This window comes from Delphinus delphis, chromosome 7 (assembly GCF_949987515.2).
Source record: "Delphinus delphis chromosome 7, mDelDel1.2, whole genome shotgun sequence".
In the NCBI taxonomy this organism is placed as follows: Eukaryota; Metazoa; Chordata; class Mammalia; order Artiodactyla; family Delphinidae; genus Delphinus; species Delphinus delphis.
In genome coordinates this window covers 69,592,804-69,617,387 of record NC_082689.1, presented here as the reverse complement: position 1 = coordinate 69,617,387, position 24,584 = coordinate 69,592,804, and the positions used below count along the sequence as shown (strand labels likewise).

General features: G+C 41.6%; 1 protein-coding gene across 2 annotated transcripts in view; it reads right to left on the bottom strand.

Moving 5' to 3' along the window:
- DPP4 (dipeptidyl peptidase 4) overlaps positions 1-24,584 on the bottom strand; it is a 77,252-nt gene that overhangs the window by 22,226 nt on the left and 30,442 nt on the right. For both annotated transcript variants that reach the window (XM_060016680.1, XM_060016681.1), the window contains exons 8-19: positions 23,779-23,899; positions 19,312-19,472; positions 17,763-17,875; positions 10,496-10,631; positions 8,397-8,441; positions 6,201-6,308; positions 5,878-5,945; positions 4,872-4,925; positions 4,378-4,499; positions 2,639-2,686; positions 2,296-2,394; positions 67-136 (exon numbers count right to left, since the gene is read on the bottom strand). In XM_060016680.1, the coding sequence (XP_059872663.1) occupies positions 67-136; positions 2,296-2,394; positions 2,639-2,686; positions 4,378-4,499; positions 4,872-4,925; positions 5,878-5,945; positions 6,201-6,308; positions 8,397-8,441; positions 10,496-10,631; positions 17,763-17,875; positions 19,312-19,472; positions 23,779-23,899 (1,145 nt within the window). The remainder of the gene's footprint in view (positions 1-66; positions 137-2,295; positions 2,395-2,638; positions 2,687-4,377; positions 4,500-4,871; positions 4,926-5,877; positions 5,946-6,200; positions 6,309-8,396; positions 8,442-10,495; positions 10,632-17,762; positions 17,876-19,311; positions 19,473-23,778; positions 23,900-24,584) is intronic.

Sequence of the window (24,584 nt, the reverse complement as noted above, 5' to 3'; positions counted from 1 at the left end):
AGCTGCACCGGGCAAAAGATGGACAATGGTTAACTTCTAAATTATTCCCTTATCTTGAATACTTACACATCTATTAGCAGAGGATATTTCTTGGATTTATCAAAATGAGGAGGCAAGATCATCTGATACCAGAATTCTAAACAAACAGAAAGGTTAATTAGTGAATTAAGAACACTTATTAGCACGTGATTTCGGTTCCTTATCTTTGTCAGTGATAAATAACATGTAGAGTTTAGCAGTTTGTTAAATTAGAATAGAAAAAGAAAATGAACCGATTTGATCCAGCATGTTTTTCAGATATAAACATATTCTCTTTCAGGTTAAAATACTAGTTTAAGGTTAAAACAATAAAGTTGTTTCTAATGGATCTATTAAATACATTGGTGCCTTGTAAAATAAAAGGGCATCTTAGAATTGCTGATGTTTCGTTTTTATGATTCTGTTCTTTGGCATCTGATCTACTCATCTAGTTTGTTTATGGCTTATGTTTTAAGTTTTCCTCCAAAATGTTTTCCTCTTCTTGAATTTCTTTGAAGATGTTTAGGATTTTTAGTTGGCCTTAACTCTATCTTAAAATTCTGATTTAATAACATTTGTGTAATTCTTATTGCCATCCCAGACCGTAAAGCTGAGTTCCCATTTTCAGCTCTGTGTTTCACAGAATGAAATCGGGTTTTTGTGGGGCAAACTGTTCTGTACGATCTTGTGCAGGTCTGTTTAATTCTCTGTGCTTGATTTAACTTTAACATCAGTTTAATAAAATTTGTTCCTAAATAATAAATCGGTTACCTTTGCTCCCAAATTCAGGCTAATTAGTTAGACTAATCTTTTTTTTTTTAAAGAGAGAGAGGGAGAGAGAAAGAGAAAGAGTTGTTTCATATTTTAATAAGATTATTTCCACCTTCAGTAGATTTAATCTGTATGGAAAAAAATCCTTATCTCTAGAGCTGTTCTTCCTTATGTTTATCTTTCTTTTGTTTTTTGTTTATTATAATTATTTTAGTTGAGGAAAAATTAAAAGTTTAAGAGTAAAATCTTTATATAGATAGATTTTTCTTCAATTTGTATTTTGCTGGTTATTTTATGCCTTCTGACTAAATGTGCTTATGAGAACAAAAGTTTTAATCTTTATTATATTTGAGTAGAATGTCAAACTATCAGTTGATAATGATGTTTTTAATAAATATGCCAAAGTCAACACTTGATCTCCCCTTTGTTTGAATCAGCACTGGTTGATTGGAAATGTTTTACTTCCTGTCTTTTGGAAGATGCACCGTCTCTCCTTTGGTGGGGGGTGTCACATCCTAATATTTAATAGGTCACATCTTAAGATTCAACACCTTCTGTACCAGGCGGTCCAGATAGCTCTCCAGGACTGTCTCCAGAACTCTAAGCCCTTGCCACCTAAGCCAGATTCAAGGTCCAGCAGCACTGGCATCACATAGGAGCTTATTACAAACTTAGAATCCTGGGCCTACCCTGACTTGCTGGCTCCAAATATGCATGTTAATAAGGTCCCAGGTGATCCACAAGCACCTGCAGTTTCAGTAGCACTGCTCTAAGCTCTTCTTCAAAAGTACCCTCTACTCTCCGTGCTTTTCCTGCCATTTAAAATTGGATGACCTGAGTTTCTTCCATTATGATCCTATATTTTAAAAAGAATCTAAAATAAATCAATCTTGATGGATTCCCCCTCCCCTATGAGTTGTGAGCCCTTAATAGAAAAGACAAGCAAACAAATAAAAACAACAACAACAAAATTACAAGATTTCCTACTCAAAGAAACCCCTTGTTCTTAGTCGTCCCTGAACATAATCCATGATCAGGCCACTAGGCCAGGGCCTATCACGGGGAGGAGGTTAGCGAAAATTCAAGACTTCTGTCCTGAGACTGAAGTTTCAACATTTTATAGCCAACCCTATTTTTTTTTATACAAGTTATTTTAAATCTGTTTGGGTTAAAGGTAAAATATATTAGAATATCATTAAGTTAAAAACACAATTAATACTTAATAGTAGAATAGAGTTACTAATGGGATGAGACTGAACTAGCAATAATGCATTTTCTCCAAATATTTTCCTCTTAGAATAATATGTTACATAGAATGGTACTGTATTTTTTAATTAAAAGAAAAGTAAGACTAGTGGTTCTTGTGACAGAGCATTTCATGGAAAAATAACCTTACATTAGATTTACGTATAAAATAAAATACATATTGTCAGATAAACTTATATTTAGTTATATTTTTACTGGTGTTTCCATGAACAGTTATGTTCCAACAGAAATTTAACTTACTTGTTTTGTGCAAATAAATGAAGTCCAGTTTTTTTGAGGGCATCTGGACATCCTGCAGCATTTTATCCAAAGCTGAATTGTCTTCCAGGACTCTCAGTTCTAAACAAATAATTGAGACAGCAGTCATTTGCTACAACATGAAGAATATGGATTGTGCAAAGCAATACAAACAAGTGGGCGATTCACTGATGGGACTACACGTACTTCAGGTTATAAGCCTTGTTTTCAAGTCATTGTTAAGACACTCTAAAGCCAAAGAAAATCCCATTGTGCTAAGTACATGTTGCTTCTATTCACACACGCTTTCCTGAAAAGCAAACGAGGGTGAAATAAGAGAAAGTACCTTTATCATTGCTGCTGCTATGCAGAGTATAGAGGGGCAGACCAGGGCCTGTTAACATAATCGGGGAAAAGTATATTTTAGAGTTTTGGTTTTTTTTAAAGAAGATAACATACTTTTCAAAAATAGCGTTTGTTACCATTTAACTTTGATATAATTTTGACACCATTTAGCTTTGATAGAATGAATATCACAGTGGATAAGAAGCTTACTAAGTGTTAGCTGATTCTCCTTTTCCTTAAAATGAACGCAATTTGAGTGTAAGAAGTATTACCGGAGAGGCACAGGGCTCTGGAGAATGAAACAGAAAATGCACCTCTGACCCTGCTGGGCGCGTTGCGCACATTACTATGCCTGAGTCCAATTTCCTCATCTGTGGACTAAGTCATCCAGACCCAACGACAGCCGCTATCCTTCCCAACTCTTAACACCGAGGTCCAGCGAGTACCACAACCTCTCTCAGGCCCCGCCCCCTTAGGGTGGAGCTCCAGAGCCAGGTTCCCCGGCCCCCAAAGGGCAGATTTCCCCCCTGCTGCTGCCCCCACTGCGGAGTCCTGGACCAGGCGGCACATCTGCACTGTGCCTGACTTGGATAAGCAATTCCTTCCTGGCATGAGAAAAGTGTTTTTTCGCACACACTCAGATCGTCACTATTTATCCCAACTGTGGTAGTTGCAGAGTGGAAGGTAATGTATAGAAAAAGCTATCTCGTGAACTATTTAATTTTGATACATTTGGATCATGATATTAATTTTTACATTTGATCAGAACCACAGTGGAGGCATTATAGGGACCTGGGTTTGAATCCCTGGCTTTCCTGCTTTGTGATGTAAGACAGCATATTTATGCTTCAATCTCCTCACATGTAAAATGAGGATAATAATATCTGCATTATAGAGTTTTCTTTCTAAAGGATCAACAAGATCATGAATACAAAACTTGAGCACAGTGCCTAGTATATATAAAACAGGTGCCCAAGAAATGGTGACTGGAAACAGCCATAGTAAAGAACTACAAAGAAAATATATTAAAGAAAATGTGCCAGTGAAAAAAAGGTTCAGATAAATGGGTTGAAGACCTCTTTTCGGCGATTCACAGTTCTTTTTCAGAATATCCAGACTTTTTCTCTCATTTTGAGAAGTAATCTATCTTAGTGTTAATAGCAGAGGCCTGTGTTTGAATCCCATTGGGCCTCTTATTAGCTGCATGACCTGTGAAATCACATTGTCTCTCCTTGTCCAGATTTCTTCACTTATATTAAAGAAAACAATAATAACAATAGCAACAGAAGATGAAGCTGTGAGCAGGTTGAGTCACAGGCACCACCTACATACATTTTTCTCATTTCAAGGGGCAAGTGCATAAAATTATAATTTGGGTTAAAAAATGCACAACATGTATGTGTATAAGGATGAAGTGCCTCTGTCATACATAAGCTCTGGGCTGTGCTTTCAGTCTAAAGCAAGGCTCTTGGTTAGAAGAGGAAGGAGAGATGGTTAGCTCACCACTTATACGTGAGTGAAGGGAATAGGACTTATATGATATCAAGAACTCAGATTCAATAGGAGAGAACTGAGCAGGGCAGAAACTGGGCACTGAAGGGAAGCCTTCAGGGATGGAGACACTGAGCCAGGAGGGTGGTAAGAAGGTTGTCCAGAGAGGGTAGGGCATGCAGGGAGCTACTCAAGAGGAATTTTGGGGGTACCCCCTGCTCTCCCTCCCTGTCCTTCATTCATACTTACCAGAGCACCTCAGCTGATAGTACTTCGCCTCTTTACTAAATGATACAGAGTAGTACTGACACCTTTCTGGATTCAGCTCACAACTAAGGCATGTCACTTTCGTGGGGTAATTAAGTTGGATTCTGTAAAACCAATGGTGGAAGTTAAGTACTTGATGAAAGGGAAAATGAAAGAAGGAATTGAATAATGCTGTATTCTAGTTTCAAAGATATCAGAATGCCAAAGCAATACTCAGAAACTTTTAAAATGTGAAAAAAATGCATGGATTAATTCATATTAACCTCAAACCTCCCGTTGTCTGGAAATATCACAAAGCATCTAATAAAGTCATGCTCTTTTGTTGACATGTGGGTTGGTTTATCGAGGAATAAAAGCATTCGATAGTAGTTCCAATTTAATATATTAGGACTAGGCAAAAAATAAAATAAAAACACAAGAGCCAGAAATTGTTCATTAGCTAAAAGGTCAAGTCAACAACTCGATAAAACTCTTACTTATAAAGATTTCTTCCACCTGGCATTCCTTTATGTTCATTACTAATGTAGTATCTGGGAAGAAAACAAATGAAATATATTAATTCTGTTTTTAAGCAAAAGTCAAGTACACTCCATTTAACTCAACACCAAGCACTAGCGTTCACACAAGTGCATGTGCCTTTGTGCTTGCCCTTCCTTTATCATTCTTCCCTGCCCCTCATCCTCAGAAACCATTTGTCCCCCATCATCTCTAAATAGGGGATTCTTTTTTTAACAGACTAAAATATCTGAATATGGGGATTATTCCCTTAATTAGAGTGACAAGGAAAAACTCAAAGAAAGTCTTCTTTCAGAATAATATGACTGGACAACTAGTCTAAAGTTGACACCCCATTTATTTACACTGTTTTCCATATTTTCTGTTTCACAACACAAACCACTCGGTGGCAGGAGCCCCATCCTCCTAAGAGTGGCAGAGCCACTTCGAAACAGGACCTTCAAAAACTGCTTTGAGCAATGGCAAAACTCCTCCGTGGTGAAACCAATAAAGAATTATAAAAAGTGCCTAAGATTCTAATGAAAAACAACACTCCCTATCCCATCAATTCATGCGTGGTAGCTGACAGCCTCTGAAAAGCTTTCCATTCGCCAAAGAGTAGGGCCGAGACATGGACAAATACAATAGCCTCTCCAAGCCTTCCAAAAATCCAGTATCAGTTGAAATTTAACAAAATGCCCCTGAACGCTAGTTCCGTGTTCCAAGACGTTTAAGAAAAAGAGGCTCCAGCTCTTCTAATGCAAAGCAGGTAAGAGCAAGAGGTAGAGCTGCTTGGTGGCATGGTATCAAGTCTGCTGAGCATATGTGAAAATCATTAAGGCTTCCGTATGTTAAAAAGAAAAAAGTCCTGAACACATTCCAAATAGACTACTCTTTATTTGTAGAAGATTTTTCCTTATTTCTGGGCAACGAATGGCATGATTATGACAAATATATTGATATACTACTGATTATTAGAATACTTACAGGTAATCACTGGTAAGAGCTTCTATCCCAATGACCTCCCAGGCTCCTTTTGTAATAAATGTGCAATTCTGATGGGATTTTTAAAAAAAGAGGTTTATTAGACTCTCTCTCTGATCAAAGTTAAGGAGAGGATTAAATCATTTACATCAGGAATTGGGATAATCTCGGTTCTTTTCCCCATCCTACCTTACTGCAGAGACCACTGGGGTATGTGAATTAGTCTGATTATTGGTACAGTGATCGACTTTACCAAATGATTTCCACTTCAAGTTAGTTTCAAAAAAAGGAGATCAACCCGAAATAAATTATTTAAAAATACTCACTCTCTTATCTGTTTGGAAGTGACAAATGTGTTTGTAGCCCTCTTCGTTGCTGATGATTTTGTAGAAGCTATTCCCGTCAGAGGTAAAATGAGGTTCTGCAGGCCTAAACTAGAGAATAATAGGAAACACGAAACATGTTAAAGCACATTAGCCTCATCTCAGTACAACTTTAGCTTCAGAAAGTCCTCCCAACACCTATGCTCAAAACCCGTATTTCAGTTACTTGCCGATTGCAATCAGAGGGTCTCAATAGAAAATTCTCCTCCTAGAAAATGCAGACAAAAGATCTAACTCCTAGGGAATTTTTGATGGGGAGTAAATGGAAGAATAAACATGAAGAGGTTTACACAGGACACTCAACACATAGCAGTGGTTATTGTTACCCTTAGGCATCTTCTGTCTATGGAGGATAACGCTATGGTGTCTTGATATGTGTGAGAAAATTAGCATTAGCCTTTCAGTTCTAAGAAGTCAATTTCCTCGATGTCACAATGTGCTTTCTTGAAACAGACTAATATTATTTTTGACTGTTTCTAGTTGGAGGTGGTTTGTAATTTGAGGGATTTCCCCCTCCCCCCTGTTTCTTATACATAATTTTTTTGAAAGTCAGACTTAGAAACTCTTTAATCATTTCTGGACTAGATACCATAAGGAATGTCTGTCGTATATTTCATACGGAAACATTCATATAGTTATCATCTCTATTATAAGCCTTTCCATTTTGCTAAATAGGATCAACAATTTACCCAAAAAAAATAGTTGTATGGAAATATAGAACAAAATTTCCATTTTTTACAGTTCGATAAAAGATAGTTCTCAGAACATAATGTCGTTTAAGCAGAAGAGGATCTATCCCAGCCTGAAAGGAATATATCTCTTTACGACTTCGATTTCCTTACTACATTCGAGAGCAGGTAGGAGATGGTCTTTTAAAACTGTTGGTTCACTTCACTCTCGCTGTTTCCTCGCTCATCAGCTCCCATTTTGGGAAGAAAAATGCTTCCCTCTTCTATTTAGTGATTCAAAACGAATGCATTTATGGAGCAAGCCGAGGCGTGCAGTACACTTGGTGTTCTCATTACAGAGCTCGGAAACACATTCCCCTCTCTAGACCTGTGTTCACAGCCTTATCTTTTTAATACATTTCCCTGTTTCCCCTGGATGGAGTTGTGCCTAGTAGAAATGTGTGAAAAGTGGCATCTGTCTGGTTAAATACAGAGAGGAAAAAACATATTTTTTTCAAAGAGTCGTGAGGAAGTGTAGCATGTCTCTTGCCATGGAGGAAACCACTTTTCATGTTGGCAAACCTCTCCCCTCTGCCCAATCAATGCCTGAACAAAAAGGACGTGTGAATGCTAGGGGGCTCCGAGCCCAGCTGGAAGGGGTCGCATTTCTGGACCAGGGGGCTGCACCTCTGTGTTTTGGGAGACGAGAAATCCTTACGTTTTTTTATGTCACTTTGTTTCCCTCTTAAAGGGGATTAATAGAAGTGGTCATACAAATTAGGGGCGATTCATTCTTCCTCTTTCACACGAGGTGCCATGATGGCTGCAGTGCCTTCGTCGGTTTGCTTCACTCCACGGGCTTGTAGCAACGTGGCTGGTATAAGTCTGCACAAGGTGTAGCGTGAGGCATGGGAAGTCACGGAGGGTCACGTGCTTCCTTGGAGAAAGTTCTGCATCCAGGGTATAGTAAAGTGTGAACCCACGTGTGTATGATTCCTCCAGAGAGAGGTGCATAGCGGGTGTGGTGTGAGTGCCACTGTGTCCCTGCCGGGGGAAGTCCTGTCCCCTGCGTTTGTGCAGAGGCTGAGGGCGGAAACCATGTTTTCTGCCGCCGAAGCGCCTAACATCGAACGTGAGGTCAACGAAGACAACTGGTATCTTGGCTGCCTTTCAGCAACGGTTGCTTTTTAACTTTCCAGGAGCTAGAATTTGCCTAGAATATGTCTTTTGTTTTATCTGCTCTTCTCTTGAATTTTCACTTGTCCTTTTACTTTTTCCAACCAAGCATGTTGTATATTCTCTATAAAAAGACATCTCTACCGGGGACATTAAAATATTACGTTATAAAAGGTCAACTGCTGTCTCTATTAATAGCAAGTAACATAGAGGCCTCGTTTGGTATATCTGCATATTAAATAGCTCTGAGTGTCTGATCCATACGACAGAGAACCCCGTAACTCTTACAACTTACTCTTCCAACCCAGCCAGTGGTACTTATTTCAGTGTGCTGCTGTTCCTAGGGAGGGAAAAATACAGAGAGAAATGAGATATGAATTCTACGCTTTAGCTGCAATTTGTGGCAATATAAGCAAGATTGTACTTGTAATAAAATAAAGGAAAGCTATCTCCATTCACATATTTGTATGTATGATAGTACCTTTTACATAGCTACATTAGAACATTTACCTCTCTTGCCTAGAGCTCTGTCCTGGATGTGTACCACGTAAGCCGTCCTGCAGGCTCCTCCACATTTTCAATTCAGCAAGTACAGAAGTATCTTTCCCTTATCCCCACCAGCTTGTTCTTACTCCTTCGTTCTTCTCTGGGTTAGTGGCACCATTCACCCAAGCCAGAGACCTGGGAATCACTCCAGACCCCTGCTCTTCTCACACGAACCCCCTCAGCCCCTGTCTTCTAGTCCTTTGACTTCTCTTGTTCTTCTCTACCATTATTGCCTTAGTTTGTGTCCTGTCGGGTTTCCCAGGTCCATGGCCCTGACCTCCTGGTTGGAGATGCTGCTGCTCTGCTCTCCTTCCAGTCTGCCCTCCACCCTGCTCAACCCACAGCTGACCTCATCAGGCAACAGATAGTTCTATCTCATTATATTTCTTTCCTACTTAAAACCTTGAAATAGCTCTGAGTGTCTTACAAGGTAAGGTCAAGCTCCTCAGAATGGTGCCTGGGCCTTAGCATATACCTCAAACCTCAGCTCTCATCATCGTGCCTCCGCCTCAACCCCTAGTCCTGTGTACCCCCAGACCCTGCAGGCTCCAAGCTCTTCACCCCAGATGCCTTTGCACAGCCTCTGCTCATAGGGTCCACTTGCCTTCATGCTGCCCCGAATATGACAACTTACCCCAGGCTGCTCTAGTCTCCTCCATGTCATCTCCCATCCCCTTCTGCCTCCCCCCAGGCAGGTTGATTATCTTCTTTTGTCCTACATTTCCTTTGTACCTTGCTTATACACTTTTAGAGCACATTATGGTGCTATTGAGATGATCTAATTGGCAGGAAGCAAAGAGCCTGGTGTTTTACTTTGGATTCTGGCTGTCGCTGTGAGCTAAGCAAGCTCCTTGACCCTACTGAACCTACCTCCACAGTGTCTGGCTATTGTGAGTGTTCAAGAAATGGTAACTATTATTATTGATTTTCATAACAGTCTTCCCTACTAGAAAATAAACATTTTAGGGACAGGCATGCTGCCTAATTTTTTTTTTTTTTTCCCTCCAGAGCTATGCACAGAACTTGGAACAAAATAGGTATTCGATGATTGCTATATAAGTAATGAATGAGTGCATCAAGATACAGGGGCAGGCGGCGGAGGGAAGGATTTCTGAGGCAAGAATCTGCCGTGTGCCCAACCAGGGTGGAGCAGGGAGAAGAGGCGTGTGGCCACAGAGCCCATTACCAGAAAAGGGCTTGTAGAGCTGTCCTTGACATATGCCAGCAAGCCTCCCCCAGGCTCTACCCCTCCTGAGGCTGTTGGTCCCAATGGGGCTTTAATTTTGATCCACGACCTATACCTTGAGGTCTCTGGGCTGGAAACGCCCCCAGCACTTCAAGGTTAGATTAACACTTGCTTTTGCCTTAATGTTGCCACCCTCTCAGCCTGGAAGTTATCTATTTACTTTCTAAAGCTGTTTACTGCTGAAAGATAGTCACAGTGTGGTAATAGATTTGTGGCCTCTAGATATTTATTTTGCTACTCAGCGAGTCACTCCTCATTTCCTGAAACACGCTTCCTTGACCTTGCAGCCCCTGGCTTTCTCGGACTTTGTGAATTTTGACATCAAATTCTATTTTCTGGCTTTCCAATCACCAGCACCCTTTTCCCAAGTGATAGTCTCCATAACTAAAACAGTATGACTAGTGAGAGCAGATGAACTAGACGTACCACCGGGTAATATCAAGTTATCTAAAAGTCACTCAAGATTTACTCACTGCCTCAGGGTCAGACACAGAGAAAGAATAGAAATTCAAGCTGTATTTCCTGATAACACTCTCCCTGTTTTCCTACAGCCCTCAGATCACATGTAGCTTTGGAAACAGAACATCCTGATTCAACTTTACCGCTGAGGAAATCCATCTTCCGGTGGTCTCATTGTAGTCACAGATATCCATCACTGAATAGTTCTGAATCCTCCGGATCCACTGCAAAGAAATCCTTTCTTTGGTCACCCATGTCACATCACACAAGTAGTAATCCCTGAAAGAAGGGAGGGAAGGAAGGATGGAGGGATGGAGGGAGGGGAGGCAAGGAGGAAAGGGAGGGAGGGGAGAAGGAGAATAACTATTTCCAGACCTTGGTACAAATAGACATTCTGCTCAATGCAATCAATCTTAATAGGAATACAATTGTAAATAGTTGTTGAAGCCATTTAACACCATAGTATTTTACCCTTTCTTAAAGCTTAAAGTGTAATTTAATTTTGAATGGAAATGCAAATATATCTGACAGGAAGAACAACAGCTAACATCCCACAGAGGTGTAACATACATGCCTCATGCCTCACACCATGCCTCACCATGGCTTTGCAAGTCCACAACTGGCCTTTGGTGGTGCCAGGGTGTCAGGGGTGATATTTTCCTATCTCTTTTCTGCTGTCTAGAGGGACCATGACAGGGAATCCAGGGACACTGGTTGAGATTTTATTCTTTTCTGGTAATTTGATACGTTTCTCTAAAACATCCTTCCTACTAGGGAGAAACTACAGTTGACCCTTTTCTCAACTTCATTTTCAAAGGGGAAAAAATGGACTCACATCTCTGCAAAGTTTGAAAACCAAATAATTATATCCTACAAATCTTTTCTCAAGTGTCAAAATATAAATCGTGTGAAGAAATTAAGGAAACTTTTGGTATTTTAACATAAATTTATATAAATAGAGATATCTCGAGCAGTACAGCCTCCTCCAACAAAAACCTTTAACAGTGTTTGGAACTGCATTTTGAGAGATGAGTGAGATGCATGGAATTCCTAATTTACCTTTCTGCTAGCCTCCCTAAATATTTGCTCTGGATAATTTATTTTATTTTATTTGCTCCCCACACCCTAGTGCGATTTTTGTATGACTCTTCTTAAATCATTCCTGTCCAGTGTGTGATCAAAACCTTGCTCCCTTTGGTCAGAAGAATTCCAAAGGAAATTTTTCGTTCCACCCCTTCCCATCTGACCCTATCCGTTCACCCTAACATGCTCCTTCGCTCTTTCATTCACGGGCCGTGCCCACCCCTCCTCTTGTCAATGCTCTCCTTCTTGACTGCAAACTCTCTGAGGCTGGGCCACAGCTGTCTGGTTCACAGGGTATCTCCAGGGCCTAGCAGACTACCTGGCACAAAGCAGGTGCTCACGAAAATTCTGTGGAATGTAGCACTGAACAGAAGGGGAAGTCCTGTCCCATCCTCGGGACCTAAGTAGCTCTGTCCTTCCTCAGAATTCACAGATCCCTTCCTGTCCCCACTCCCTTCACAGACACTAAACGAAACAACAAATATTTCTTGAGCGCTTAGGATGGATCAGGTGCTGGATAAAGCACTTTAAGCCCCTCACCACTTCACTATCTCCCTTTGCGGGGCAGGACAGTTACTGTGTTAATACGTCCAGGGGTACCCGGGCCTCCAGGCTGTCTCCGCTACAGGCACTGAAAGAAGACCAAAACCCCTCACCGAGCAGCAAAGCACCACCTTCACACAAACAGGGACTCCTCTCCATTTCAGTCCTTTCTCTTGCTTATTAAGAACTGTACACTGTCCAGTCTGCACGACTGGTGTCCCCTGAACACCCTATGAGGTTTTCCACATGCCTCCCTTTGTCAACCTGCCCTTCCGTCTGAAATGACTGTCATGCTTTAACTTCTTCAGGATTTACTCAAATATCCCCCGCCCGTGAGGCTTTCTTGAAGACCCCCTCCTTCTACACCACTATCACGGGTCCCATGGTGCTTTTCACGAACCGCCAGGCTGCGGAGTCTGAGAGGGTGAATGCTGCTTCACCGGCCCAGGAGCAAGGGCGCCTCATCTAGTCTAACTGCCCGATACTGAGCCCAAGGCAGAGGCGTTAAGTGAGAAAATGGAAAGGCAAACCAGTCATCCCGGGGGGTAGGGGATAAATACTTGCAAAGGGAATGGAAGAATGAAACGCAAGATAGAAAACAAAAGGTTTTGAAATGAACTCTCTAGACCTGGGGTCAGAACAATTTTTCAGAAGAGGGCCAGCCAGTAAATAGTTCCAGCTTTGCGGGCTACATGCTCTCTGTCGCAGCTACTCGACTGCCTTGGCAGCACCAAAGCAGCCAGAGACAGTGCGTAACGTATGAGTGTGACTGCGTGCCAACGAGATGCTGAGATTTGAAGTTCATGTAAATTTCACCTGTCATGCAGTATTACTCTTCTGATGATTCTTCTTCCCAACCATGCACAAAGGTCAAAACCGTTCTTACCTGGGGGACCATCTAAAAATAGGTGGGGGCAGGATTTGGCCGGCAGGTCCAGGGGTGCTAAGCCCTGTTCTATACCAGTAGTTCTTATTGTTTTATGTACCTGTCTCTAGGGGGAAAAAGGGTAGCATGGAGTCTGCGGCCAGCGTCGGCAGGATGCCCTCTTCCCTGGGTGGTTCATTGAATTAATCACTCCACCGTATGCAGTTGCTCTTAGTAGTGGTTTTCTTTCCAGGTAGTAATAGGTACCTTATTTTAAGTACCTTTAATATACCCAAAGAAACATTTACACAAATTAGGGGAATTAATATCACACAACAGGCCTTTATTACATGCCTACTCTTTGCAAGGCAGCAGCCAGTTTACAAAGGGATACCCTGTGTCATATGACTCTCAAGCACAAGTCTCTCCCAGCGCATTCAAATATGATTTGCTTTATAAAATTCAGTTATTCCGTCTATATGCACTCTCGAGGAATAAATAGATTTCACAGAGTGAGGAGCTTTATCCTGAAAAGAATTAAGAGGGTGAAGCTAACCAGGAATGTTTACCGGAGGGATGGGTGGAGGTTCTACAGAGGGAACGACTGGGAGGAGGAAATCTGAAGCCAACTGCTTATTTTGAATCCTGATTCCAACCCTGTCCAGTGTGTGACCTTGAACGAGTCACCTAACCTCTCTACACTTCTGTTTACTTGTCTGCAAAACACGAACTCTAACATTCTTCCCGCATAAGGTGATCATGAGCTTTATGTCAGCACTTAGATGAGTTCCTGGCCCAGAGCAGACTCCACATGGTGTGAACTCTCCTTATGTAGAGAAATTACTTCATTGCTTTAGTATTAAAATCAATCGTATTCCTCTTGGACTAATCCTGTTCCAGAAGTTAGAAGAGCTTGTTGAATCACTGTGCCTAACCTGGGAAAGGCAGTCAGTGTCTCAAGGGAAGGCCAGGCTGCCTCGTATGGTCCCTGGTTCCTCTTCCACCCCTCCCCCAACCACTCTAACCAGTCTATTCAGTATGTGCCTCTCTGTTTTTACAGAATAAAATTGGCGTGTTGTGGAAAGTATACTTGACGATCCTGCTTGTTGGATTTTTCTGGTCTTAAGTGGGGACTTAAAACTTCCAGTAAAAACTACAATTAAGCTCTTGGTTTCCTTATATCTTTTTCATGACTCACTGACATCCTGGCCTGGTGTGATCGCAGCTCCAGGCTGGGTTATGCCCTCTCATTCTGTCTCCCCTCAATTCCAAATCGTAAAGAGAAACTGATTGAAGAGGAGCGTGTTTATATAAGAATTCAAAATTTAGAGCCCGCTCCACTGGTGAACCGCCTTTATGGAGCCCTCACAGGGTGCAGAGTACACCTCGGGCTGTGGAGAGTGACAAAGGTAGTGGAGGATACAGGTTCATGAACCTTTGATCTAGAAATGGGCAGGGAAGATGCCAGATGCATGTGAGTTTCCTGGCAGGCTTCCCAAATTCCATCGCTCAATGTTTTCGAATGGAGAAAAGTTACTTTTATATGGCTGATTGCTGAACCTAAAGCATAATTCTTGGCTCTTAGTAGATAAAGTTATTTAGTACCAGGAGACCCACTAATCATGTTAAAGGGTTTTCTTCCCACCTCACCTGCCCCTTTCCACTAGGTCCCTTTGAAAAGAAGAAGGCTATTTGGAGTCCACTTTCCTAAAGCAACCCTTGGAAAACGTGTGCATGTGTGGGGAGAGCCTCATCTTCCTGTAGGATTTCAGCTGCTGGATGCTCTGTGATGAAAGGATGAGGCCTAAGGAGAAAATTAGTGATGGGTGCGCGGGCAGAGGAGGGCCTGGCTCCAGGAGCGAGTGAATTACTACGGGACAGAGCAGAAGGTGCTGGGCAGCCGAAGAGGCATAACTTGCCCGCATTAACTTGGCCCTGCTGAGCTCTGCATGAGGCTAGAAAACGAAGCACCGCCGTGTACGAGAACATTTTTCTCCAGAGGGGCCCTCAGGCCTGGTTTTAGCAAAGCTGCAGCTGTACTGGTGCTAACAGAGACCAGAGCTGGGATTGCAGTTTCATACACAGCACATTCCTGTAGCATTTCCAGAAATGCTTCTTTGGTGAAATACGTTCCCCAGAAAATACCCACAGTGAGTAAGGCAACCCTCACCATGAGTGTGGCGTAAAGAACTGCAAAGAACAAAGACTTAAGGATTCATTCATATAGGGGGAAAAATAAGTCCTTAAACTGCTTAAGTTTCCTGAGCTCCGAAATTCACAACTGTGCCTTGGAAAGTGATTTCTAAGTGGGAAAGATGCCATCTCTTCATCTGTGAAATGGCCGTGAAAATGACACCATAGGCAGCATGTGGGTAATAAATGAGACAACGTGAGCAGAGCACCAGGCACAGTCCCCAACATAGGAAGCACCCAATACACTTTAATTCGACTATTCTATTACTCTGGCCCAGCAAGTGTGGGCCTCTGTCCTACTCCCAAGCTCCCATGCTAAGTTGCTGTGTGATCTTAAGCAAATGGGTCTACTTCTCTGAGCCTCAGATCTCTCATCTGTGTCTCACAGAGGTGTTCTCAGTGTGCTCTGGAACCCCGGTAGGTTCTGTCGATTGTGAGACGCCTGGGGGAAGGAGAAGGCACGGGGGAAGGAGAAGGCACAGGGGCTGGGCCTAGAACCTGAGCAGCCATCTGCCATTGGCTTACTGGCACCCCACCTCTGTTGTATCTCACTTGCACAAAGGTTTCTCGCTCCTTAAAAACATTTGTAAGGTCCAAAGTCCCTTCCAGATCTAAAATCTTTCAGCGTGGGAGCTCACGGCTCATCCTCCCTTCGGACAGATGTTGGGCGTATACCAAGAGGGCACGCAGGGCTTGCTTCTCTTCCCTGGGCAGCCCCGAGCTTGTGCACACTCAGTGATCCTTCCACTGCAGTCCTCCCCACCCCCCCCGCCCCACCATGCCCTGTCCAATTCACTCATCCTCCAGGATGTTTTCTTTGATCCCCGGGGTCACAGAAAACCCATCTCCCCCTCCTCAGAATGCCTCCAGCCTTTTTTTTATGCCTCTGTCATAGGCGCTTTGGGAGTCATTTATTGACATGTTTTATATCCCCCACCGCATCATAAGTGCCAGAAGGGAGACTCAGCCCTACAGGACATCTATGAGTGTAAATAGCGGGTGCTTAATCAATGTTGACGGAAGAGATGGCTGGACGGGACCAAAGAGCAGATTTTAGAACCTAAAGAAATACTTTTTAGTTGACTGATAATTAATTTTCCCTAGGAATAAACAGGTTAATATAGATACTTCTGAGAAAGTAAATGAATTAATAACCACAGAGCAAAGCCTCCAGCATGCCTGATGTAGTAAATGCAACCCTGAGAAGGAAAATGCTTCCATATGGCTCTGATGATAACTTCAGGCATCTGAGGGCACCAGCTGAATTCACACAGAGGGAGAGAGAGGCACCTCGAAGAAGAGTGCTTACGAGCTCCTTCTTTCAAGTCAGAAAGATTTGAATACAGCCCCCTACCGGGTCATTTTCTTAACCTCTAGGCCTCATTTTCTTATCTGTAAAAGAGCCATATAATAATAGTTGCTGGAAAGAGTTACTTAAAGGCTAATAAGATAAAGCACGTGATGCCGTGTGTCTGGCACACAGAGAGTGCTCAATAGAGGCTAGTCATCATTTAGAAGCAATGATAAAACCAACACAAGTAATGGAAAAGAAGAGAGAGCAACCTGATGGCCAAAAGTTTCATGTAGTTTGGTGTTTACAGGAAGATAAAGGAGGGGCTGAGAGTTTCAAACCACCAAGGATCATGCAAGCAAAGGACGTCTGGAGGTACATCGGTGTCGCGGGGGTGCCTAAAATTAGTCCACGGTTTCCCTGAATTACTCTAGGTCTTACCAGGCCCCGCAAAGCCCCGTGTGATCTGACCTTCCTCCCATCACTCCCCTCTCCACTCAGACGCTCCAGACTCTGTGGCCTCCTCGCAGGGCCTCCACTGCACCAAGCACGCTCCCTCTGCAGGGGCTTTGCACCCGCTCTTCCTCTGCCCGGATACTGCTCCCCCAGCTCTCCATGTGGCTAGATCTTCCCCTCTTCCTTCACATCACTGCTCACAGGCCTCTTATTAGAGAGACCTTCCCTGGCCTCCCCCCAACCATCAGCATCACGGCTGCCCTCCTTTGATCGTCTTCACAACATCTCACGTAACTTTATTTGTTTACCTGGTGGCTGTCTGCCTCCCCTACTTGAGTGGAGGCTCCAGGACACCAGAGGCTCTGGCTGCTCTATTCATTCTGCAACCTCACCCCTGGAACCATGCCCGGCATGAAGGCATGAAGTTGGAACTCAGCAGAGTGTGTATGGTCAGGCCCCCCAAGATGGCTGTTCTCTTGCTCTCTGTACATCCCCTGCTCCCCTGAGTAACCTTCCTACATACTTGCCCCAGGCTCCAGCCAGTGACTATTCTTAACAAAGGGAGGTGAGGGGCGTGCCTCTCCGCTGGTTTCCTTGGTAAATAATGAGCCAACCTGATGTAATCCTCCCTGTAACTGGCAATCTCCTCTTCCCCCTGGGAGCGAAGCCTGCTGCCTTGTCCTGCCCACTGTCCACAGCAGCACACTGTGCGGTGTCACTCCAGGACCTTGCTTCAGATGTGTAAGCTCCCGCACCCATTAAACCACGGATGTCTTTGTTGCTGACTCTGGGTTCTTTCTTTGGTCTTAAAGCTGGGCAAGTGCAGCCCAACAGAGTGGTTGAATGGAAGAATGAATGACGGGCAGGGCCAGGTGACACCATGAGATACTGCCATTGATTCTGCCATTCATTTTGAAAGTGTTCTCCCTGGGAGCTGTGGAACTGTTTACAACACAAGCATTTGGGTCAAGAGTCTTACCCTATTAACACAGAAGCAGGAGGAATGATTTGTTGGGAAGTTGCATTGATGTCTGGGCTGAGAGTGTTGGTATTTACAACAAAGAAATTTACAGTTGGGTTCACAGCTCCTGCCTAGGAAAAAAACAATCACAGAATTGGTATTGACAAAAGATATATACATAACAACATCACACAAGTTTAGAGCTGTACAAAAATGTCTGCATTATGGCCATAAACTTATAAACAATCAGACACTTTCAAACAATTTAATACAGATAAAATGAACATAAGGGAGAGTCATGAAATGCAGCCTTCTCATGTTCAGGCAGAAATATATATATGACTCCCGTTTAAGTAATGAATGCTCATAATTTATGCACTTTGAGCAAAAAAGGATAAACTTGTTAAAATCAATTCTTTTAATTTGTAAATATACCCTGACTCCCGAAGACAAGAAGACCGATGGCTGACCACTAGGAAGAATACCCTGGGTTCAGGCAAAGACACAATCCCCCAGGAAAATTAGTTTACCTGAGCCGAGAGCCAAAATGCTAATTAGGAAGCCTTCACTTCCACTCCAAATTCAGGTTCAGTACTTTGGAGTTTTACAATCAATATTATGACAGAAATCTATAAAATCTTTTTATATATACACATAGATTTTCAATTGACAAATTAGTTAGAAATAATATGATATTTTTAGTGAGAACACTCTATGGTATTTCTTTGCCAGTTGCACTCTTCAAAAAATAACATTCCACTGAAAATACATCTCCATATTTAGTCTCTGATTTTTTTTCTTTTAACTTCCTCTGTCTCCCTAAAATGGCAGCTCTTCATAAAGCAAATTGAGGGAGTCAGTAAAAATAAAAACCCCTTCTCCCAAATTGCTTACAGCAAAAACACTTTGCTATTAGATTTTCCTATAGATGATACTGTGGCCATTGTTATTATGACACTAGTGAAGTGAAGAATCCTGGTTCCCTCCTAAACCTCCCTCTTCCTTGGCTTATACTGCTTAATAAGGCTCTTCAGTGTTCATAAACATGCATCCCAGAGGGGGAAACAGTCTTGAAAACCAAGACATGACACTATTATTCCAAATGTAGGACGGGTGAAATTTACATTAGTGCCAAATCTATAATAGAACTACTAAAACTCGTCCTGTATCAGTTAGTAATACAACCTGGTATATAACCCCGCTCTTCAACTTTATCTAGGGCACGATCCAACGTCTACAAATGAGATGAGCTTGTCATTCAGTCACAGCCTCTCTTTTCCTCCTTTCAAACATTTTCATTCCCCCTACTTCTTTCAAAAGCATTTTCCCCATCTTTTTCGGCTTGTCATTCTTCAAAGTTTTTGGAGAAATTACAAAACCTTAAATCACACTCTTTCCTGGGATAATAAAAATACTTTAAAATTGCCACATGCTGTTGACTTCAGCAAGAGTAATCACACAAGCTGTTGAAGAGAGACTGACAATATTTTCATTAGCAGGAAAGGATTAAATGAAACCATTCTCTTCCCATCAAATCACGGAACCACTATGTAAACGGAGCACAGACCTTTGGATAAGGAATCTGCATGGTCTTTGGGTACTGCAGTGACTCATCAGAGTAGAAGGAGTATTCAATCAGTGGGACTTCTGTATCGTTAAATTGGGCATATGCTAAAAAAGTACCGTTTGGAGACCACCACAGAGCGGAGTAAGCACTGAAGACTTCCTCTGAAAAAAGACAGAAATTGTTCTGTTACAAGAAGTAGCTGATAAATTGGCTTTGGCATTCAAAATATTGTTCTCATTAGCTTTAGTAATTACAGTAGAGTTCAACTAATGAACCACTTTGCATTTGCTGGGCTTCCAAAATCAGAGTAATACAAACGAATAAAAATAAAATCCTCAAGGATAGAGCTGGATTGTAAAAATAAGTAACCCGTTGGACCATTTTTGAATATCTTAGCACACAATATTTAATATAAACTCTACATTTTTTCCCTTATCTTACAATCCTCTAAATTTATGCCACAAAACATACTAAAAGTAAATTTCACACAAGGGGCTGATTCTCCTTTCTAATTTTTCAAACAGTCACCATGCCAGCATACGCTCCCCAAGTGGGCTCAGTTTGTACTGAGCCCGCAGGGTACTGGTGGGTGGTGGGTGGCTCCAGGCTATCGAACCAATATGGTGCCCAGAGTTTACTACTCTTGGCACAAAAGCCTTGAGAATGATGGATTTTGAATGGAAGGGAGCTCCATGAGACCCCTACCAAGAAACATCTCCTTTGCCTAGTCTAGAAACTGAAGACTCCCTTGGATTAACACCCTCCTCTGGTCTATCAGCTGATGGGTGAGGGAAGACGGTAAGATGGAAGCAAAAGGAAAGGAAAGGGTTTTCTTTCTTGAACAGTGTTGCACTTGTTCCCAATTTCTGGCAAAGGTAGCTCCTTCCTATGTTTATTATGGAGTCCATTCATGGGACTTCCCATCTCTGCCTCTTAAAATGCCAAAACCTCTTTCACCAACTGGGAATAGAGGATTCAAGTAGACTTGATGGAGCCTCCTAATCCTTTGAGTTAATCCACACATTTCATGTTGTGCTGCGAGAGGAAAGGTAAAAGCAAAAGCATAAAAACGTGAATATTAGAGTTAGGAAATCATTTATCCCAATCGCTTTTCTGATTCTTATGCCTTCTTGACAAGTTTCTTCCAAATGCTTGCTTTCAGTTATGACAATGGTAATGGTAGTAGGAGTAACAGTAATAAAAATAACAACAATAATAAAATATAATAATTATAATGATGAGCAGCTGCGATTTAATGCCTGCTGACCACACACTGATAAGTAACTGACATCTATTATCTCGGTTAATGCTCACAGTAACTCCTTGTGCAGATGAGCAAAGGGGCAGGCAGGCTTAAAGAGAGTAAGCAATTTACTCAGGAGCACATGACCAATAGTTGCTAAAATCAAGAATGAATCCAGATTTGTCTGGCTGGAGTCCATCTTCTACTGTTCCTTCCTGCCTATTTCAGCACTTCTAGTAACAGAAAACCTTCTACTTGATCAGGCAGCCTGCTCCCCCTTTGACTGCTTTATACCTATGTCACTGAGTTACATTTATGCAGCAATTTAGAATTTACAAACCACTTATCTAATTGAACCCTGGGTAAGTCTATTCACAGGCTATTTTACAGAGAGGACAACTAAGGTTTAGAGAGATAGAGTGAATTGACAGAGACAAGAAGGCAGGCCTTGTGATTCTAAGCCAAGGAGGTTTCTCACTAAGAACTTCTTCATATACTGAGTTCATGTCTCATTCCTTATAGCTCCTACCCATTGGTTCTAATCTAAGATCAAGATGCAATTACATAAAATGAATACAATGACAGCAAGGTAATGCTTTGTAAAATCACTTTTAAGTACAGGTGGCAGGTAGGAGTCTATGTTTTGGATTAGTAGTTATTTAGAATACTGAACACTTTATCTATCTATCTATTTACTTATTTATTTTTCTTTTCCATTATGGCTTATCACAGGAGATTGAATATAATTCCCTGTGCTATACAGTAAGACCTTGTTGTTTATCCATTCTATTTATAATAGTTTGTATCTGCTAACCCCAAACTCCCAATCCATCCCTCCCCCACCCCCCAACCTTGGTGACCACAAGTCTGTTCTCTATGTCTGTGAGTCTGTTTATGTTTCATAGCTAAGTTCATTTGTGTCATATTTTAGATTTCACATATAAGTGATAGCATATGGTATCTGTCTTTCTCTTTCTGCCTTACTAGAATACTGACCACATTTTTCCATATCAATGATGTGTCAAAACCATTATTATAAAACTACACTGGTCAAACTCAAAGTCCTAAGAATGAAGGGATCATGGGTGAGGAGAAAGAAGAACAAAGAAAGAAGGAAAAGATATCCAGCCCTTCCTGAAGTTGGCTATGAACACGATGGGTGTCTATGGCACTCCCACCACCATCCTGTGATAACTCCCATCCTGCCACTTACTCTGAATTTCCTTAGGTACCCCTGGGACCTAGTTTCCTCCCTCTAATAGGATACTTAATTCACTCCATGACAGTTTTTGTTGGCTTCTTTGTCTCTCTCTGGGCTGAATTCCCTGAGAGCAACAGTTGGGTAGCATTTGTCTCTGTGTCCCCAGCACCTGGCACAGCACCTTGTAGGTGGTTGGCACTCAATGTGAATTGCACTGAATTAATCACAACCCCCGCCCCCACCCCTGCCACTGTCAACACTACTGCCTCAGGGGGGTAAGAAATGCTCCATCTCCCTAAATTATTTCCTTCTCTATCCCCTCATCTCACCAAAATCCGCATTTTCAGCTCTGGGTTAGGTAAACTACATTCATACTCAAAAGTGACTGTAACGTAATTAACTTCATCCTAGGAGATAAAGTATTATCCTTTTTTTTTGGAAAAAGAAAACACTTATTAACTAAAGTAAAATAATAATCAATTAGAAAATCATAAAATAAAGTGAAAAGAGAAAACTTGAGAGAGAAAGCTATTTGGGGACCCAGGGTGGGGTGGCAGCCCAAGTCCCAGAATATAGGCTCCTCTGTGAGTGTCCCTCCTCAGTGTGGCATGTGGCCCTGTTTAGACCTTGCAGCTTTGTTTGTCCATTTACTTATGAACCTACAGATTCTCAAAATGGACTCTCTTTTGATCCCAACAGGTCTTCATGGCTACAGCGGAGAGGGTGGCTCCAATAGGAAGGTGACCCCATGTATGGAGAAGCAGGTGTGCCCTTTTCTAAGTATGGAGCATTTGTAAATGTACAAAACCAATTGTAGGAATTTCCCTGTAGGGACTAAAGTCCCGTTTTTAGAGACAGGCCCACATTGGAACTGTGAAGCCGTTCTTCTGCTTGTGAATGGCTTAGTCATGAACAGGCAAAATGAGATCCCTCCAGCTATTATCTACCTTAGAAAGAACCTTAGCGTCGGAGTGTTTTTATCTTAGAGCTGCCCAGCTGTTCCAAGGAAGGGTCAGTCACAGCTTTGGGAAGAGGCTTTATCTAGCTCACGTTGGGGATCCTGGAGGTTGTGCTGTGCTGTCCAACAAGCGTTAAAGATGTTTTTCAATATCTAAGTGACAAGTGATAGTAAATTTCATTGTACGTTTTCATCAAACACTTGTTTCTGGGCCATGGGAATTTATCTTTCTTTTAAAGTGTTTCCTGTTCTTATAATGTTATCCACTTAACTGAACTCGATTTGAACTAGTAAGAACCGAAATTGTCATGAAGAAAAACCTTTTTTTAATAAGTATGAAGAAGAAATAACAGGATAAAATAAGGATGAGTCTTTAATAAGCATGAGACAATCTTATGAAGGGTTTGGAATAGCCTCAAAATGCTTTTTACCTTGGCAACTACAGACATGAATAATGTTTTCCTAATATTTTCTAAAACTCTTTATCCTTAAAGAGAGAATCATTCTTTTTAACTTTTCCAGTTCTGTTTTTTGAACCCAGTTTTTCCTAAGTCTTTCTAATTATTTTTTTCTTCTTTAGAAACAGGAAATGCTAATTTGTTCAAGTTCCAATGAACACAAATCCTCTATAAAAAAAAAGGCATTTTCTTACCCTTGACTCCCCAATCTCCAGACAATAGTTTGTCATCTTTTGGAATGTTCTGGGAGTATTTCGTTTTCTTTAGTAACTTCTGGGTTAGGTAGGCCCGGTTCAAGAAACATCTGATATCAATCTGGAGGCTTTTATGCCCCAGTAAAGCAGAAAAGCTACCTACACAGAAAGGCCCTTTTGTAGCAGTAGAGCAAAGACAATAGGAGCATTGAAGAGACAGTGAGGATGTAGCAGCAGTAGCCACTGTGAAGAGATTCTTGGTCTATGAGATACCTAGTGTTATGAGTGCTAAAGGAGATTTGATGACATTTTAAAAATGCAACTTATTTTGAATGCCATTGAATTTCCCCCCATTTTAACTGTTTTTGAAAACGTACAGATTTTCTGATTTGAAAAAGCTTTAACGTCTCTACCTTCATAAACCCAGTCAGTTATTCCATTATAGATTACATCTTCTTTCCCAGTCCATGTGACCCTCTGACTTGGCAAATTTGGTTCATTTTTGACATAAATATCATTTTTCCAAACGTACGCCTAGAAAGATTGGAAAAAAATATTGATACATCATATATTTTATTCTGGATTTTAAAAAACTTACCAATTATTTTATCCTCAAAAAATATTGGTATGCAAGTGTAATGATTACCTAAGCTTATTCCATTGATCAGGAGGAAGAGTCATTTACTCCCTCCTCTCACATTCTTAAACTGTAAGTATAGATACAGAAGCCCAAGAAGCAGCTCACAACCACGCTATTTGGATACTAAAGTGTATGCGAAGCCTGGGAAGACTGACCACTTCTATAGCATGATGTGTGCTATGCATTTCTCTCCAGGGAAGGTGAGTAGATGTTGGGCAGCTGCATGCCCAGAGGGTGAAGTCAACTACAGATAAACAGTCTGTCTTCCTGTTTAGATTCTTCTGGACTTCTGACATTCTCCTAAGACTATAGCACGTGAAGGTATATCTAGAGTGACAACATAGAGAAAGTCACAGAACTATCAGAAAGCAGGAATGCCTCAACAAAACAAAACAAAACCCAAAGTGCAACAGAATTAGAATTCAAGACTTGAATGAACATTTTCCCAGTAAATAAACAATTCCCTAACAGTAGTTCAGAAACTTTCAGGAATTGTATTTACTCTGTTAGACTAATAAAATATTATTTTAGGCAATAAAACTCTGTTTGATAGTGATGTACTGGCTTCCTAAGTATCTG